We start from the raw sequence: 18,776 nt of genomic DNA, 5'->3' as shown, positions 1-18,776 counted from the left end.
ACTAATGTTTTGTCCTTAACTTAATTTTTAAACATGGATTTCAAAAAATCATACAAATCACTGTGATACTGGAAAAGTGAAAAATATAAGAATGTACATATCAAAACAAGCAAGACTTAAAAAAAATGACTGAATTAATGTTTTCTCCATTCTTGTTCTTTGGAGAATATTTGTTAAAATCATAGTGGCTATTTATTTCAAAAGGAAGTATGGACATGCTTTTATTGTTTGTTATATAATCATTTTTTCATTCACCAATATTTCCCAGATATAAACATAATAGACCTCTGAAGAACATTCATGTAACATAAGATATTAATTTTCACATGTAATAGAAAATCTTAAGTTTTAATTTTATATTTAATTTTGTAATTCCAAAAATAGATTATAGCAAGAACTTCATGAAACATTTTAGTAACATTGTCACTAAAAATATTTAACACCTTCCTTTTTTTCCTCTACTTCACTGAATTTCAGCAATTAAAAATTTATTACAGAACTTTGAACATATATTACAGAGGGGAAATTAATGGTACATGAATAGCAAAGGTTAGCAAGTGGGAAAATATAATTTTACAATATACGAAATATAATTTTAATTTTAATATAACTTTCATCCATTCAATGGAGAAATGAGAGTCTATGGGAGCAGAATACTACATATATATATATATATATATATATATATATATACACACACACACACACACACATATATATAAAAAATAATGCATATATATGTGTGTGTGTATATATATATCACACATGTATATACATGGGATGTGTATATATATATATATTCACACACATTATATATATATATATATATATTCACACACACATTATATATATATACATATATATTATAATATATGTTATATATGTATATTATATTATATAATATATATATATATATATATATATATATATATATATATATATAAATATCATGGGATGTTCCTAACGACAAAAAACAAGAAATATGAAGAATACATAGAAGAATGAGAGAATTTACATAAAATGATACAAAGTCAAATAAAGTGATGTAAAACAGTGGAAAGAATTTGGAGATAAAATCTCTCCTCCCTCTTTATCAGAATAAAGGATAAAAAATCTTATGTTTTAGAATATCAGAATGCCTTTCCCCATTCCATGCTATTGGAATATCAGATACTATATTATTAAGATGTTGGATATTGGGTAGAAGATCTGGGTTAAATATGGAATTACCAGGGATTGTGAATAGGCTCTAAGCCTCTTTCTCCCAACAAAGTTGAATTAAAAAATTCCCTTAAGTTTTTTTTCTAGACCTAATTTTTTTTATCTCTCGGTCTTTTGATATAAACAATGGTTACAACAATGTAAATAGAAAAAAAATTTTTTTAAGGAAACTGAATTTTGTTGAACTGTAATGATTAGGCTTGGCTTTTTTTAAAAATGAGAAAAATCAACCTTCATCCATTCAATGGAGAAATGAGAATCTATAGGAGCAGAACAGTACATATGCATATTGCTCTCAGTCATTGCAAATTGAGCTGGATAGTTTTATGGAACTATATTTTTGTAATTTTCTTCTTTGTTTTATTCACCAATATAAGGGATGATTCTTTGGAATGAGAAGGGAAGAAGGATATATTCAAAAATGAAGATGATGCGAAAATAAAACTTTAACTTTTTTTTTTTTTTTTTTTTTTTTACCCCGAGTCAACTGGGGTTAAGTGACTTGCCCCAGGTCACACAGCTGACACAGTATCTGAGACCACATTTGAACTCAGGTCCTCCTGACTTCAGGGCTGATGCTCTATCCACTGTGCAACTTAGCTGCCCCAAAACTTTTAATTTTTTAAAGAGAGAAAAAAGGGGGGGTAAATCATATTTTTCAGCTTTGGTGTCAAAGACTTATAGAGTCAGAAGAAATATTCAGAGATATAATGTCTTACCCTCTAATTTTAAAGATGAGAAAATAGAGAGCAAGGGATGAAATTAATAAATAAGAGTTGAGTTGAAATAAATAAATAAAAAAGAGTTGAGGAATGCGCGATTTAAAAGTCTAAGTATTCAACAAGCCCTATCGATAGCTTATATGAATTCCCCTCCCCCTCCTCCTTCCACACACATACACCCTCATATAATCACCACTATTACCAGCAGGGTAAAATTAATTATAGAGATATTTTTAAATTAGTATTTTAAAAAATCCTAAAAGTAGCACAGAGAATCAAAAGGGGCAAGCATAAAGTGATTAAATTTTAATTATTATCCCCCCAACAAAGAATAAAATCAGGAAAAAAAGTACATACATCGCTTTGTTTGAAGAAGAAAACAATGTTAAGCTATTGGGATTTCAAATAACTAAAGGTTTTATTATATGACTTTCTAAAGGAAAGGGTTACACTTCATTTACTTATTCAAGAGAGAACTATTAAATGCGTACTACATAGAAAACATTTTGCTAAGTGCCTTGGGAAACATAAGACATGATATCTGTCCTTAAATGTAAAGAAGGGAGGGAAAAAGCATTTATTAAGCCCTAAATAAGTTGCAAGCTCTGCACTAAATATTTTCCAAATATCATTACTTTCCAAGATGTTTCAGAAAACAAAATACACATGCGTTTAATGTTAAATAACAATGTAAGATGATACATTATTAAGTACCAAACATATGCTATTATGCTATCATCAGAAGATACTGTAAGTTTAGATTTGTTTGGAGAGAGAGAATGCACAGTAGTTAAAAAAAATTTTTAATATCAGATTTTCCACCAAATTTCCTGTTTTAGGAAGTATAGAAGTACTGTTGACAATATTTAGTCCTATGCAGATAAAAACTATATTTAAATGATGTGAAGAAATCTTCCAATCTCAGAATAATGAAGCTAATGCGCAACATATTTCAATCACAAAATTTTTCTACCAAAACTAATTCTTTTATAATAAAAATATAAAAATTGACATTTATTTAACATTTTGTGAAAAACAATTTATATATATTTTCTCATGAGCTTCATGACAATAGCATAAGATCAGTACTATAGGTATCAATATCTCAATTTTTAGAATGAGTATGGTGCAACCTAGAGAGCTCAAAAAAACTTGTCTGCAGTTAGCTCCTAAGTGCTAGAAGGATGACTCAGGTTCTTGGCCTTAGAGTTTAAAGAGCTTTTACAGATCATCTAGTTCAATGCCTTCATTTTACCAGCTGAGGATTGAGGATTGAGGTACAAGGTACAAGTCACTTGGGAGTAAATGTCAGAACAACCATCTGAACATAGATAACTCTGGATTCATCATTGTCCCACTATACATTACTTCTTTTTCACTCAACATTAAACTAAGTAGTTTCATTTTCAATGAGAAAATTATATCTGTAATTACTTAGAAAGAATATAAATCAAAGTATATTATTGTATTTTAGATGCAGCTAAACAAGAATTATACTTATAAATTTTTGTTACCACAGGAAAAAAATTGTTTCTGACAATCTGTTTTCTTTTTCTTTTTTCCCCCCAAAGTGTAGATATTTCATATCTCTGGATTTTTCCAAGTCATAAATGATTTAGGAGTAAAACTCATACAGAAATTAGGAAAATATGCTTAGAAGCCAAGACAAGCAACACATGGGAAGTGCTGCAGGCAATTGGGCATAGAATTATAAACATTACAATAGTACACCCCTGAGATAGCAAGATGTAGCCACACCTGGAGAGTCACTCTCATAATCCATTCCCAAGCCAATAATAAAAACAAGACTGAAGCCAAAATGTGAAAATTCAACTGAACTACATTGGTTTTGGTCTCAGAGGTCTCTACATCAAACAAGCATAAAATAAGCTGGATTCACTTTAGCCAAATATAATTCCACTTGAAACAAGATCATACTTTGTTAAGAAGGCCTCAGGATTTTACTAGATGCTGTAAATCTGCTATGCAGCTGTGGGTGGCACAAATAAACTAGACTACTGAATAAATAGGGAAAGTTCAATGTAAAATAAGCTAACCCAGAACAATAAAACTATCATTAATCACTCACAGCCACTTCCTAGAGGAAATATGTACCCATATTTTCTCTATCATAACTAAATTATTCTATTGCTAACTGGCTCACAAATTTCACGTTGTCCCCTCCTATCTTTATTCCTTCCATTATGTATGTAATGAATCTACAACATTCCCTCTATTGAAATTCCTCTTTTTTTCAAGCCTGTTTCTGTTTGATCCTTGAATCCACTCCCCAGAAAACTAACAGAATGGGCTCTAAGAATCCACACCTACGATCTTTACTCTAACTCACTTTTGGCACAGATCCAGCTAAAAAGATTCAATTTTAGATCTTCTTCCTCCTCATATTCCCTTCCCACTACTCTGCTCCAATCTTGTCCATACTTGATTCTTCATTGATTCAATATTCATGATAAGTTCCACTTCAAAAACACCTTGGACTATTTTGGGCTATCAAATCATAACATAGAATAGATACTTAAAAAACATTTATTGGTTTAAGTAATTAGTTTTTTAAATTGCTAATTCCCAAAGGATAAAATAAGGAAGGAGTATAGTTTAGAAAGAACACTGGACTTGTGGTCAGAAGATCTAGGATGAAATCCCAGCTTTGATAATTACTACCTCTGTTGCTAAGGGAGAATCATATTCTCTGTCTGGGCTTCAGTTAATGCCATCTGAGGAACTTGAACCAGATGACCTCAAAGGTTCCTGATAGTATTAAATTTATAATTATATTAAATATAAGAAGAGTTATATTATATATAAAGTTTATTTAATGATTTAGCTAACTAACGGAATCACAAAGTTGGAGGGCAATTATGTAGATCAAAAAGGACTTGAATAAGAATAAGAATAAGAATCCCTAAAATATTCCCAGTAAATTCTGGCTCTGTTTGAAACTCTATGATGAAGGGAACACAAAAATTGCTAAAAAAAAAAAAAAAAAAAAAAAAAATTGCTAAAAGTTTATCCTTTGAATTAAATCTAATAAGTGTATTTTTTCTTCCATATTTTAGGTCTCCAAATATTTGAAGATGGCAATCACAGCCTTCTCCCCCTCCTAAGTCTTCTTTCATCCAAGTTCCTTTCAATTATCAGAAACAATTCTGAAAATGAACTTCACTCAGGATGAGTGAAGCAGTACAAACTTTTTTTACATTCCCTCCAGAAGCAGGTGTGAAACTCAAGATGAGATCATACAATTTTCAGAAGCAAGAGTATAGCCTTTCCCTTATCCTAGATGCAAAGTCCCTCATCTCCCCAATGGCAGGGAGAAGTTGGCATTCTTTCCCATCTTCCTACAACATACATCCTTTAATAGATCTCTCTTTCAGCTACATATATTGCATGACCATTTAAATAAGCCTTAACTCCTCCTGGGGAGAAGTTAAAATTTATGAAGCAATTAAGTATGTGCATTCTAGCTAAACTATGATCTATGTCTTATTTTCCGCTTTTTTTTTTTTTTTTTACACTATATAAATTGGATTTGTCCAGTTTTAGCTAGTTTCAACTGGTTTCTAGAGCTCTCTTGCTCCCCTCCTCTAGATTATTTCCAGTCCCAAATTTACAGTTTTCTTCCACTATGGGAACATAACTATTGTTTCTTCCATAATAATTTCTTGTATGATCTTTAGGATTCTCATCATCCTGGGCACCATATTTTGGAGAATGTCTAGTTTATCAAAGTATAAAATAGACTATCTATTTGAAATAAACATAATACTCCAGACTATAGTCTGCCTCTAACCAGACTATACACTTACCTCACCATGACATCAAAGCCTAATAAATAAGGTACTTTGTCACTTACTCTTATGGTATCAAGATACCTAATCCCTGTATCTCTTTTTCTACTTCTTGTTCTGGAAACAATATTCAAATCAATACAACTACTGCTATTATCACTGACTGGAAAAAGTGTGACAATCTGCTGTTCTGTGGTTCCATTCACAATAAGTATGAAGACTCAAATAAAACATCCTTCCCTCTGTGTAACTCTCTCAAATGGGATGTACCTGACTAATAATACAACATAAATTCCAAAAGGGAAGAATCAATCTTTTATATTTGTATCCTTGATGCCTGAGGACACAATGCCTGGAATATAATATAAATGCTTTTTTACACAACTAAGTCAGATTGATTGTCTCTCACCTTTTTTTTTTTTAAAGGATGTTTTATCTGTCTTAATACAGATCAAGAAAGCAACGGCTTTTTTCATAGGCATATCACATTGTTCACACACAATGAATGTGAAGACTATGAAAATTCTTAAATCCTTGAAACAAGAAATGTAGACAAAGCTTTCACTGATACCAAAGTATTTGTCAGTATTTGATTTTCTGAAATCAAATACATAACTTGATATATATTTTTATGTGTGTGTATGGATATGGATATGTTCAATTTAGCCTGCCTTCTAAATGTTCACATATTTTTGAAGCATGACTGTAAATTGATGTGAAATTTATCCCAAAAAAACTGTATATCATCTGAAAATTTTAAAAACTTATCTATACTATGGAATCATATTTAACATGTCATTGATATTTTCTATAGAAATATGGTAAATATTAATTCCCTGTTCTAAACCTGTTCTAGAACTTTCTTATTAGTAGATAGGAAAAAAAAAAAACAACAGAGATTTTTTAGAGAAATGGATTATGGGTGATAACCAAACTTAACTCTTGTCTAGAATGGTTCAATCAGTCATCATATATTAAAGGCTTACTATTGTTACGCCGCAGTTCTCTTTTATTGTACTGACTCAGTTTCCCCAATTATCCTGACTCAGTCACCCTGTCATAGTTCTTCTGTTCTGCTCTCAGCACCCTGACTCCGCCCCTGCCTCAGTCTACCCCCTGAGTCTGAGCCATGTGTATATAGGTCATTGAGAACTCTCATTGTTTGCTGGATTCTTAGAGACAATAGTCTCATTCAGCCCTGGGACCAAACCATGGATCCATTTGGTCCCAGTAAATCTCTCCCTTTCAAATAAAATATTAAATATTCTCTAATCTCTATGTTGCCTCAGTTTTTCCAGCATTACACTATATGCCAGGTAATATACTCATCATTGTCTCTGCCATTCACCTAAAGTAAATAGTGATAAAACTCATTCTTAAATAAAGTGAAAGAATTAGAAAATTAATCACCCTTTATTTACTCTATAAATAAGAGAAGTGATGCAGAAGATAAGTGATAACACTTTTGTCACTAAACTATTCTAAAATGATGTCTGAAACGATATTTGAAAATTTTCCCATTCAAACTACCATGATTATTACCGAAAATCAAAGTGGGGTAGAAAGTCAGGATGGGTGGTATGAGGGAACATTTTACGCTATTGAAGCTAAAAATACTTGTATTAAGAGTAATGATAAATTAATTAATGTTGTTTCTGGGAAAAGTAGAGTACAGAATTATTATTAATCATTGTTCATCAATTGAACCTTCATCTAAGACACTGAAAAAAAATCATAAACACAAGAGTACCACAAACTAATCTTTAGGATACTTCATTAGAAACACAATTCTAAGCTGATACAAATCAAGTGTTCTTAACCTGAGAACTGTAAACTTCTTTTTACATTTCATAAAATATTTTATCTGTATTTGAATACAATTGGTTTTCTTTTACGTCATAGATTTTATACATTTAAAAAGATATTCTGAGAAGAAATCCAACAGATACCTGCAAGAAAGAAAAATGATCTCCACAAAAAGTATGAAGCCACCCATTTCCCATATACATACTCAAGTGAAATACTGATATTTATTCTACTCTGAATAATGATCAATAAAACAAATGAGATACTAGGAAAAATTATATGCAACCCAGAAGAATTGTTTAAAAAAAAAAAAAAGTCTACCAGAAGCATAGGAACAAAAGGAATGCCTTGCCACAAACCTCTTTACTTGCCTATAAAAACTACTATCATACTATCACAACCAGAGATGTGATGGCTCTGCAAGGATCTATGTCTGAGAATGAGAAGAAAGAAGAGATATCCTGAAAACAGTGGTTTAAAAAAAAAAAAAAGCCCCAGTGTACAGACCTTAGAAGAGCACCAAGAGCTGTAAGAATCAGTTGTAGTGCCTCTCCCCCAACCCAAAAAAAAAAAAAAAAATCAGTTGTAGCTAGTACCGTGCTATGTAATTTAGACCAGGAAAACCAAGAGCAGGAGTTTATGAGCTTTGGGAATCTAGCAGTAGAAGATTTCAAACTATATTACAAAGCAGTGATCATTAAAATAATCTGCTTCTAAGTAAGAAATGAAGTAATAAAACAACAGAATAGATTAGGTACACAATAGACAATACTGTAAATTACCAACGTACTTTTAATCTTTGATAAACCCAAAGGGCTTTTTGGTGGCAAGAATTTACTATTAGACTAAAATGGTTAATGAAAGTGAAAAGTAGTGTGAAAGAAAGTAGGCATAGACTAACATCTCACAACATAGAAACAATAAGGTGAAAATGAACACGATTTAGACATAAAAGGTGACATAAGTAAATTGGGGAGGGGGCATGGAAAATTTTTCTTGTCAGATATATGAATAAGGAAAGAGTTTATGACCAAATAAGAAAAAGAAAGGATCCAGGGAAGTATAATAATTTTGATACATTAATTATGTAATTTAACTTAATATAATTTTGATTACATAAAATTTAAAAGGTTTTCCATAAACAAAAGAAAATAGTTAGAAGGAAAATGGGAAACTAGAGGAGTGTTTATACCAAGTTTCTTTGATTAAGGCCTCATTTCATAAATACAGGGAAATTAACCATATTAAAAAAAAAGCCAATCTCCAATTGATACTCAAAAGATATGAACCAACAGTTTTCAAATACAGAAATCAAAGCTATCAATAGTCATATGAAAAAATGCTCTAAATCATTATTGATTTGAGAAATGTAAATTAAAACAACCGTGATACAACACTTCACACCTATCAGATTGGCTAAGATGACAGAAAAGAAAAATGACAAATACTAGATGAGATGTGGGTAAAAAAAGATAATATAGAGAGAAGTACATGTGAGTTGTTCAATAGTAATACCTATAAGAAGGGAAGAAGGGAGGGGGGAGAGAGGAAGGAAGGGAAGGGAAGGAAGAAAAGAAGGAAGGGAAAAGGGAAGAGAAGGGAGGGAAGGAAAGAAGGAAGAAGGGAAGAAAGGAGAGAGAGGGTAATACTCAATCAATTATATAGAACCACAGTTTTTCCTATTCCTCTTCAAGCTATTGTTGACAGGCTTCACAATTGTTAGACAGAGCCTAAGCTCTAAAATGAAGATTCTAGGAATCTGCTAGTGGGTCCAAGAAAATAAGGTTCATGCATATGTCATCATTTTCTTTCTAAGTTACACTAATTCACAACTCATGTATGTTAATCTGAGATAATTTTAAGTGATATACCAGAATGGTCAAAAGAGGGAATCTAGTCACCTTTGATTCATGCAGAAGAATATTTAAGCTCTTGACAATAAACAGAAGTTCAATGTGCACAAAGATCAATCCTACATTATTAATTATAGTCCCACCTTTATCCCTGAAAATATTTTGCATTAATGGATTTTTGCAAGACTAGTGGGGTTGATACACAACATAGTGTATACTGAAAGTCATAAGCAATTAGGACCTGCCAGGTGCTTTATTTGCAGCCACTTTGTGTTTTTTTGAAAAATCTCAATGCAAGACTCTTTATCTTAGCATGTTTCGTAATACTGAACATTCATGAAGTACAATGAAACTACATAGTAAAACATATTTAAGGGTTAAAAGTTTTTAATATGCTTGTATTTCTGATTTTATTTTATACATTTTGAGAAAAAATGTCAAACTCGTTTAATAATTGATTTCCTTTTTCCACAAAGATGTCTCTTACCTCTTATAATTTCATAGGATTTTACATTCTTTTGTACATTAGTGAAGAACAAATAACCTGGACGTTCCCAGGTACTTTCTAAGACTTTCTTATCTATCTTTAATATAGTTATATATCTATCATGAGAACTGTTTGTTGTTTTGACATAACTGATTCTATTTTTTATCAAATCATTATTGTGTAATGAAATAGTTTAATGCTTCTTTTTCATAGCTTATTTTATAATACGAAGATAAGCATCTGAGTGTTATAAGTTGGTAAGCAATCCACGAGTGTTCATAAACAACTGATAAACGTATTGCACCTCCAGACAAGACTGACTTAAAATGGGAGAGTTTAAAAAACAACTTCATCCTTAGCCTACATCATCATCAGATATTAACCAAATAACCTGGTTAAATAAATTAAATCAAAAGCCACAGATCAAATGTAAGTGCAACCAGCTAATAACATATCTTGAACTATATGAAATTCACAAAGGCTGTAGCATGTGAGAAGTAATTCATTTGAGCCCCCTATTCTATTCCAATCAGTATTAATCAATTTGACACATCAAAGACCTGTATATAAGGGCCTAACGCTATGAGCTACAGATGCTAAGTTCACTTGCTTAACACAGGAAGTTAATAAAAGGCTCTCCACCCTTGTTTTTCCTTGTCATCGTGACCAAGCCCAACATGGCAGAGATCACAACTACATGGAAATTCCCACAAAATATTTTTGTGCCTCTGGGGCAAATGATTATCTTATAACCACTTAGGTCACCCAACTTGTGATAGCCAGTATCATTTCCTTGTGGCCAAACTAAGGAGAAGCCTATCTATCTTGTATGGAGATAATCCTTACTTCACCCAACTTGTGACCCTGCTGATAATATTATTTTCCTTATTTTAGCTTATACATCACACATCAAGCAGTAGAATTATTCTGTATCTGCTACAGTTGTTCTGGACTACTGACCCTTTAATATAGTGCCACTGGCTTAGAGCTCTGTCTTAGTCTCTTTTATTATAGGTGAGATGATTTTAATCTCCATAAGAACTACTAAACATAAGTAATGGGAAATCAATCTTACATAAGCAAATCAGTTTTGCATTGTGCTATGATGTCTTGTTGGACATTTTATTTATTACTTGTAATATTTATTCAAAATATTACAAATTATGCATGGAATATTATACCAAATAATGAAAAATAAATGAGAAGTATACTACTATATTTGTGATAACAAAAGAACTATCAAAAGACTAACCATTTTTAATTCCTGTTATCTAGCTCATGTCTTATCTTGATTAATTTAATGAATAGCTTAGCTGAGTCTTTATATTCATCTTAAATATAAAACTAATAAATAAATTTTAAAATTACATAGTTGCTGAATTAAAAAAAAATCATCATTTGATTGCTTTGTTGACTAAAGGTTACAAAGAAGATTTGTGCTAATACATTAATAATTCTTTTTTTTAGAAAAGGTCAGAGTAACATACACATTATAAATCACAAATAACAATTCATAAAATTAAATGCATTATGTTTTAACTGATATGAAGTGACCTGTTAATGAAAGTGCAAGGACAAAATTAAATTAAAAAATGGAAAAACAAAAAATAATTCTGAAAAGCTGGAATGTACTATTCAAGCAATTCCAACTAGACTTATTTAAACAAAAGACTGATATGAAATAATGGAAAATGAGTGCTGCTGGACAATGGCTTTAATTTTAATGATTTCCTAAGGAAGGTTAAATGAAAATTTTTAAAAGGAATAATATGACAAACACTATATTAACAACTTCAGTGAATAAACTATTTAATCTCATTACCAAATAGAAATATGGAAGTTAAAGACTATATAAGTGTTCGCTTTTAACTAATTTGGAAGCAAAAAATATGAAAGATTATGTACAATAACAAAAACCAATGAGAAGAAAATAAAAAAAAGTAGGCCTGAAATAAGCAAAATCATTATATTATTTGTGGATGGAACCAGAAGAAAACAACAAACAAAAGAAAATGGAAAAGATCTGCAAAGATTTTTTTTTTTTAAAAGCTTTTTAGAATTAAAGACAGTACCACAAATGTGACTGTATTCCCTTGAGGAAAAAAGTGACATTGAAGAAAACAAAGATAGGAAGAACACCTAGACCTGATGAAGAAAGGAGGTTTGTACTATGAATAACACAAATTTGAGGATACTGAGCATCAGATTCTGAAGGTAGCTAAAGGAGATCAAGATTTTCAAAGTAATAAAAATCCCACTATTTATCATCCAGGAGTTCTAAGGAATCTCTTTTGTTGAAGGTAGGTTGATTATCAAAGAATGGATAAATTGCCTTCCTTATCTAAATTTTGGACATTTTTGTAATAGGAGGTAGCCAGTTACTTTGAATGTTATCTTATCTTTTCACTTCATCTAAATCTGACTAAGCAGTAGAGAACAAAATCAAGTGGTAGGAGATACACTTTCACTACAATCCTCACAATTATAATTCAGTTTTATGGGAATTTGCCAGATCTGATATTTTCCACTGCATATATTTTGAGAATTCAAGAGTTAATGTCATGCCAGGAAAAGATTTTGGAATAGAAAATTTGTAGGAAAATATAGTTATGTCATAGAACTTATAATCATATAAAGAAGGGAAAGGGATCTGTATGTGCACAAATGTTTGTGGCAGCCTTCTTTGTAGTGGCTAGAAACTGGAAACTGAATGGATGCCCATCAGTTGGAGAATGGCTGAATAAATTGTGGTTTATGAATATTATGGAATATTATTGTTCTGTAAGAAATGCCCAACAGGATGATTTCAGAAAGGCCTGGAGAGACTTACACGAACTGATGCTGAGTGAAATGAGCAGGACCAGGAGATCATTATATACTTCAACAACAATACTATATGATGACCAGTTCTGATGGACCTGGCCATCCTCAGCAAGGAGATCAACTAAATCATTTCCAATGGAGCAGTAATGAACTGAACCAGCTACGCCCAGAGAAAGAACTCTGGGTGATGACTAAAAACCATTACATTGAACTCCCAATCCCTATATTTAGGCCCACCTGCATTTTTGATTTCCTTCACAAGCTAATTGTACAATATTTCAGAGTCTGATTCTTTTTGTACAGCAAAATAACGGTTTGGTCATGTATACTTATTGTGTATCTAATTTATATTTTAATATATTTAACATCTACTGGTCATCCTGCCATCAGGGGGAGGGGGTGGGAGGTAAGAGGTGAAAAATTGGAACAAGAGGTTTAGCAATTGTCAATGCTGTAAAGTTACCCATGCATATAACCTGTAAATAAAAGGCTATTAAATAAAGAAAAAAAAGAGAAATTATAATCATATTTATCAGAGTACTTGAATTTCTGAAAATAACTTACCTTGAATTTTCCTCAAAACGCTGCGCTCTTAACTGGTAAGCGACATACAAAGAAGATGCTATAGCAATTAATTGTTGTTTTTCTGTCTTAGTTAATTTATGACCTAGAAGTAAAAAACAAAGGGAAGGAAGAATAATTTAAGTATTTATGTAAACATATAACATAATATAGAATCATTAATCAAGTAAGCATTTCCTATGCTAACACTTTGCTGGTAATTTAAGGAGTTTAATGAGATATGCTTGCTGTTATAAAATTCTATAATTAGTGGAAAGATAACACACATGAAAATATTTATTAAATATCACACTGAAATGTCATGATTGTTAAAATAAAGTGAAAATTTTGTTAAGTCCCTAATATATTTCTGAGAGAAATTATTTCATTTTGTTCTTTTAAAATGTGCAAACCTCATATCCACAACTCTCCAAAGTATCTTCCTTAGGTTTTACTATACCAAGGACGTTGAGACTGTATCACAAAGACACATTAATTCAAATTTTTCCATAAACTTTACAATTAGTTTCTTCCAAAATGTTTTAGGTCATGCTCTCCTTTCCAATGTTAAGTACTCTCTAATCATGTTTCTTTGGTATATTCCCCAAACTACTCCAGTGCCTTAAGCAATCAGGGCCTAAATATTTACCTAAACCTACTTCTCTTGCATTTTTAATGTTGATGATGGTGGTAGTGGTAATAAGGTTGATGATAGACAGACTTTAGAAAGCACAGTGAGTTTTGTGAAGCACTTTACAACTATTATCTCATTTGACACTTTCAATCACCTGGGATCTAAGTGCTATTATTACTACCATTTTATAGATGAAGAAATTGAGGCAGAAATTAAATGCACTCTTTTTGTTATTCTTTTTTAAAATTATTTAATATTTTTCCTAAGTTACATTTAAAACATTTTTTTTTTTTTACATTTGTATTTTAAAACATTTGAGTTTCGGGTTGTCTACCTTTTCCCCACCTCCAATTAAGAAATCACATGTGAAGTGTTATACAAAACATTTCCATAAAAGTCATGCTGTGAAAGAAAACATAATAATTGACTATAATAATATGCTGACTATACAATAACTGTCTACAAAATACATTAAATGTTACTTTTTCAATAAGCTAAATTTTAGAAATATGTTAAAGTTCTCTACAAAATGCTAAATGGAGTCAATTAAAAGCAGAATATTATAAACTTTTTGATGGAAATTATATAATTTTTTTTTTTAAATTTAATAGCCTTTTATTTACAGGATATATACATGGGTAACTTTACAGCATTAACAATTGCCAAACCTCTTGTTCCAATTTTTCACCTCTTACCCCCCCCACCCCCTCCCCTAAATGGCAGGATGACCAGTAGATGTTAAATATATTAAAATATAACTTAGATACATAATAAGTATACATGACCAAAACATTATTTTGCTGTACAAAAAGAATCAGACTCTGAATTATTGTACAGTTAGCTTGTGAAGGAAATCAAAAATGCAGGTGTGCATAAATATAGGGATTGGGAATTCAATGTAATGGTTTTTAGTCATCTCCCAGAGTTCTTTTTCTGGGTATAGCTGGTTCAGTTCATTACTGCTCCATTAGAAATGATTTGGTTGATCTTGTTGCTGAGGATGGCCTGATCCATCAGAACTGGTCATCATCTAGTATTGTTGTTGAAGTATATAATGATCTCCTGGTCCTGCTCATTTCACTCAGCATCAGTTCGTGTAAGTCTCTCCAGGCCTTTCTGAAATCATCCTGTTGGTCATTTCTTACAGAACAGTAATATTCCATAATTTTCATATACCACAATTTATTCAGCCATTCTCCAACTGATGGACATCCATTCAGTTTCCAGTTTCTAGCCACTACAAAAAGGGCTGCCACAAACATTCGTGCACATACAGGTCCCTTTCCCTTCTTTATAATCTCTTTGGGATATAATCCCAGTAGTAACACTGCTGGATCAAAGGGTATGCACAGTTTGATAACTTTTGAGCATAGTTCCAAACTACTCTCCAAAATGGTTGGATTCGTTCACAACTCCACCAACAATGAATCAATGTCCCAGTTTTCCCACATCCCCTCCAACAATCATCATTATTTTTTCCTGTCATCTTAGCCAATCTGACAGGTGTGTAGTGGTATCTTAGAGTTGTCTTAATTTGCATTTCTCTGATTAATAATGACTTGGAGCATCTTTTCATATGACTAGAAATAGTTTCAATTTCTTCATCTGAGAATTGTCTGTTCATATCCTTTGACCATTGGAAATTATATAATTTTTAAGTGGAGAAAAAGTCAGGATTTATGACAGAATTATTTGCAAACAAGTAATAATTGAAAAATGTTCCAATAAATACAAACCTTTGAAACCATCAGGATATACATCAGATAGGAATTTGGTATTAATATCTCCTTCAACAAAGCGTTTATGGTTGACCACTTCTCGAAGTAAAGCAATATTATGTGAAACACCTAAAAAGAAAAGAGTTAGAACAAATTAGACTATTACTAAGAAGAATATATTCTTATTATTATTCCTGAGAAATAAATATTATTATATGATTGAAGGAATTCTAGGAAGTTACTTTCCTTCTCTCTCTGAATTCAGATATAAATGCAATGTACACATAGTGTGGATATGAGTTGACTTTTATATGATGATATAAAAATACACATATGATATTTTAAAAATTCAGAAGTAAAAAAAAAAAGAATGTACTGGGAGAAGAGAAAATGGGGAGGTAGAATAGGGCAAATCATATTATGTGAAGATGCAAAAAAAGACCTATTAGAGTAGAAGAAAAGAAGGGTGGATGGTGGTGAGCATTGTTTAAATCCTACTCTGATCTGATGGTTTCTAAAAGAGATTAATAGATTCAGTTGGGGAAGAGTTTTCTTATCCTACAGGAAAGTGGTAGAGAAAAAAATGAAAGAAAAGGGAGGTAAATAGCTAGAATGTAAAGGAGAAAGGAAAGATGAAAAAGTGAAGAAAAAGGAGAGAGAAAAAGGAAAAGGGAGCCAGATTAAGGGAGCTAGTGGTCAGAAGCTGTTGTTGCTTCTCTTTAATTCTCAAAAAGGACCATGACAGCAGAAAGGTATGTGCTATGATACACAAATGAAATGGATCTAAGTGAGGGAGCACTGTACAAGGTCAACTGCCTCACTTTCTGGCTGGCCATCTACATATCAAAAGCAAGTATAGGTGAGAAAGGACAAGGTGAAAAGAGACAGATTAAATGTAAACAGAGGAAAACTAAGATGGAAAAAAATAAACTAATAGTAATCATAATGTGAATGTAAATAGGATGAACTCTCATAAAATGGGAAATATATAGGCGACTAGATTAAAAACCTGAATCCTACAACATGCTGTCTACAAAAAACACATTTGCAATAGAGAGCCACGCTTACAATAAAGATAAAAGACTGAAGCAGAATCAATTATGCATCAACTGAAGTAAAAAAAAATTAAAGTCTGGGATGGCAATCCTGATTTCAGACAAAGCAAAAGCAAAAATAGATCTTATTAAAATAGACAAGGAAGGAAATTATATCCAGCTAAAAGGTAGCATAGACAATGAAGTAATAGTAATGCAAAATAATATCAATAGTAAACAATACTAAATCAAATGCTATAGAAACAAAATTCTTTTTTTTTTTTATATTACCAACAAAGTCTAGCAGCAAGAGATGGAAAGAGGCATCCCCTGTCTAAATGTAGATGATATAAAATATTTAGGAGTCTACCTGATATCACAAATCCAGGAACTAAATGAAAACAATTACAAATACTTTTCACACACATATTCAGACCTAAAAACTGGAAAAAATATAAATTGCTCATGGGTAGGTTAAGCTAATACAATTTTAAAAAAATCTACCTAAATTAACTTACTTATTCAGTGCTTTACCAATGAAACTCCCTAAAAGTTATGTTACAGATACAGAAAAAATTTTAATAAAATTCAAAATTGTATCTGTTACAGATATTTTAAAATTATGACAAAATTCATCAACAAAATGGTCAAAATCTCGAGGGAATTAATGAAAGGAATATAGCTTATCATTACCAAATCTAAAACAACAATCATCAAAATTATTTGGTATTGACTTAGAAATAGGGTGGATCAGTGGCATAGGTTAGGTACATAAACAGAGTAATCAATGCCAATCCCAATCATGGGATAGAAACTAACCATCTGACAAACACTGCTGGGAAAACTGGAAAATACTATGGCAGAAACTAGGAATAGACAAGCATGGTACATCACATACCAAGATAAGCTCAAAATAAATCCATGATTTAGACATAAAAGGTAGATGCCATAAGCAAAGTGGGAGAGCAAAAAATACTTTACTTCTCAGACCTGATGGAGAAGGGAAGCATTTATGTATCAAAAAAAAAGATAGAGAACATTATGAAATACAAAACTGATGATTTTGATTATATTAAATTAAAAAGGGTTTGCACATACCCCCCCAAAAAAACCCCCACAAAAAACCCCAAAACCAATGAAACCAAGAAAGCTAGGAAACAATTTTTACTGCCAGTGTTTCTGATAAAGGACTCATTTCTAAAACATATAGAGAATCCAGTCAAATTTATAAAATGTGTCATTTCTCAGTTGATAAAAAGTCAAAGAATATTAATTTCTTCAGATGAAGAAATTAGGATTATCTACAGTCACATGAAAAAATGTTGTAAATCACTATTGATTAGAGACATGCAAATTAAAACAACTCTGAGGAACCATCTCATACTATTGGCAAATATCATCAAAAAGTTAAACAATAAATGTTGGAGAAGATTTGGGAAAACTGGAATACTAATGCATTTTTGATGGTGTTGTGAACACACCTAACCATTCTAGAGAACATTCTGGAACTATGGCCAAAGGCAACCAAACTGTATAATTCTCTGATCCAGCAATATCACTACCAGATCAGTACCAGGTGTGTGAGAGAACAAAAAAAGGAAAAGGGCCCCATGTATAAAAATATTTATGGCAGTTCTTTTTGTGGTGGCAAAGAATTAGAAAATGAGGGGACACCCAAGATTTGGGGAATGGCTGAACAAGTGTGGTATATGGATGTAATGGAATACTATTGTTCTATAAGACAAGATCAGCAGGCTGATTTCAGAAAAATCTGAAAAGACTTACATAAACTGTTGCTGAGTGAAGCTTATTTGTTAAACAGAACAAGTAGAATATTATATGTAACTACAGCAACATTGTGAGATGATCAACTATGATAGACAGCTCTTCTCAGCAATGAAAAAATCCAAGACTATTCAAAAAGACTCATGATGAAAAATGCTACCCCATCCAGAAAAAGAATTAAGGAGATACTTATTTAAGAATAGTATTTTCACTTTGGGGGGATTTTCCCCTTTCTTGGGGTTTTCTGTTCTATTCTTATTTTTCTTTCAGAGCATGACTAATTGTGGATATATACTTAATATGATTATATATATATATATATA

The 18,776-nt window shown here is 31.5% G+C and overlaps 1 protein-coding gene across 2 annotated transcripts in view; it reads right to left on the bottom strand.

The window, feature by feature from the left end:
• PCCA (propionyl-CoA carboxylase subunit alpha) overlaps positions 1-18,776 on the bottom strand; it is a 447,428-nt gene that overhangs the window by 182,474 nt on the left and 246,178 nt on the right. For both annotated transcript variants that reach the window (XM_031958625.1, XM_031958626.1), the window contains 2 exons: positions 15,653-15,763; positions 13,286-13,388 (listed from right to left, as the gene is read on the bottom strand). In XM_031958625.1, the coding sequence (XP_031814485.1) occupies positions 13,286-13,388; positions 15,653-15,763 (214 nt within the window). The remainder of the gene's footprint in view (positions 1-13,285; positions 13,389-15,652; positions 15,764-18,776) is intronic.

The sequence above is a fragment of the Sarcophilus harrisii genome, chromosome 3 (genome assembly GCF_902635505.1).
Source record: "Sarcophilus harrisii chromosome 3, mSarHar1.11, whole genome shotgun sequence".
NCBI lineage: Eukaryota > Metazoa > Chordata > Mammalia > Dasyuromorphia > Dasyuridae > Sarcophilus > Sarcophilus harrisii.
Note: the sequence above shows the minus strand (reverse complement) of the source record. Positions and strands in the feature narration are given on the sequence as shown.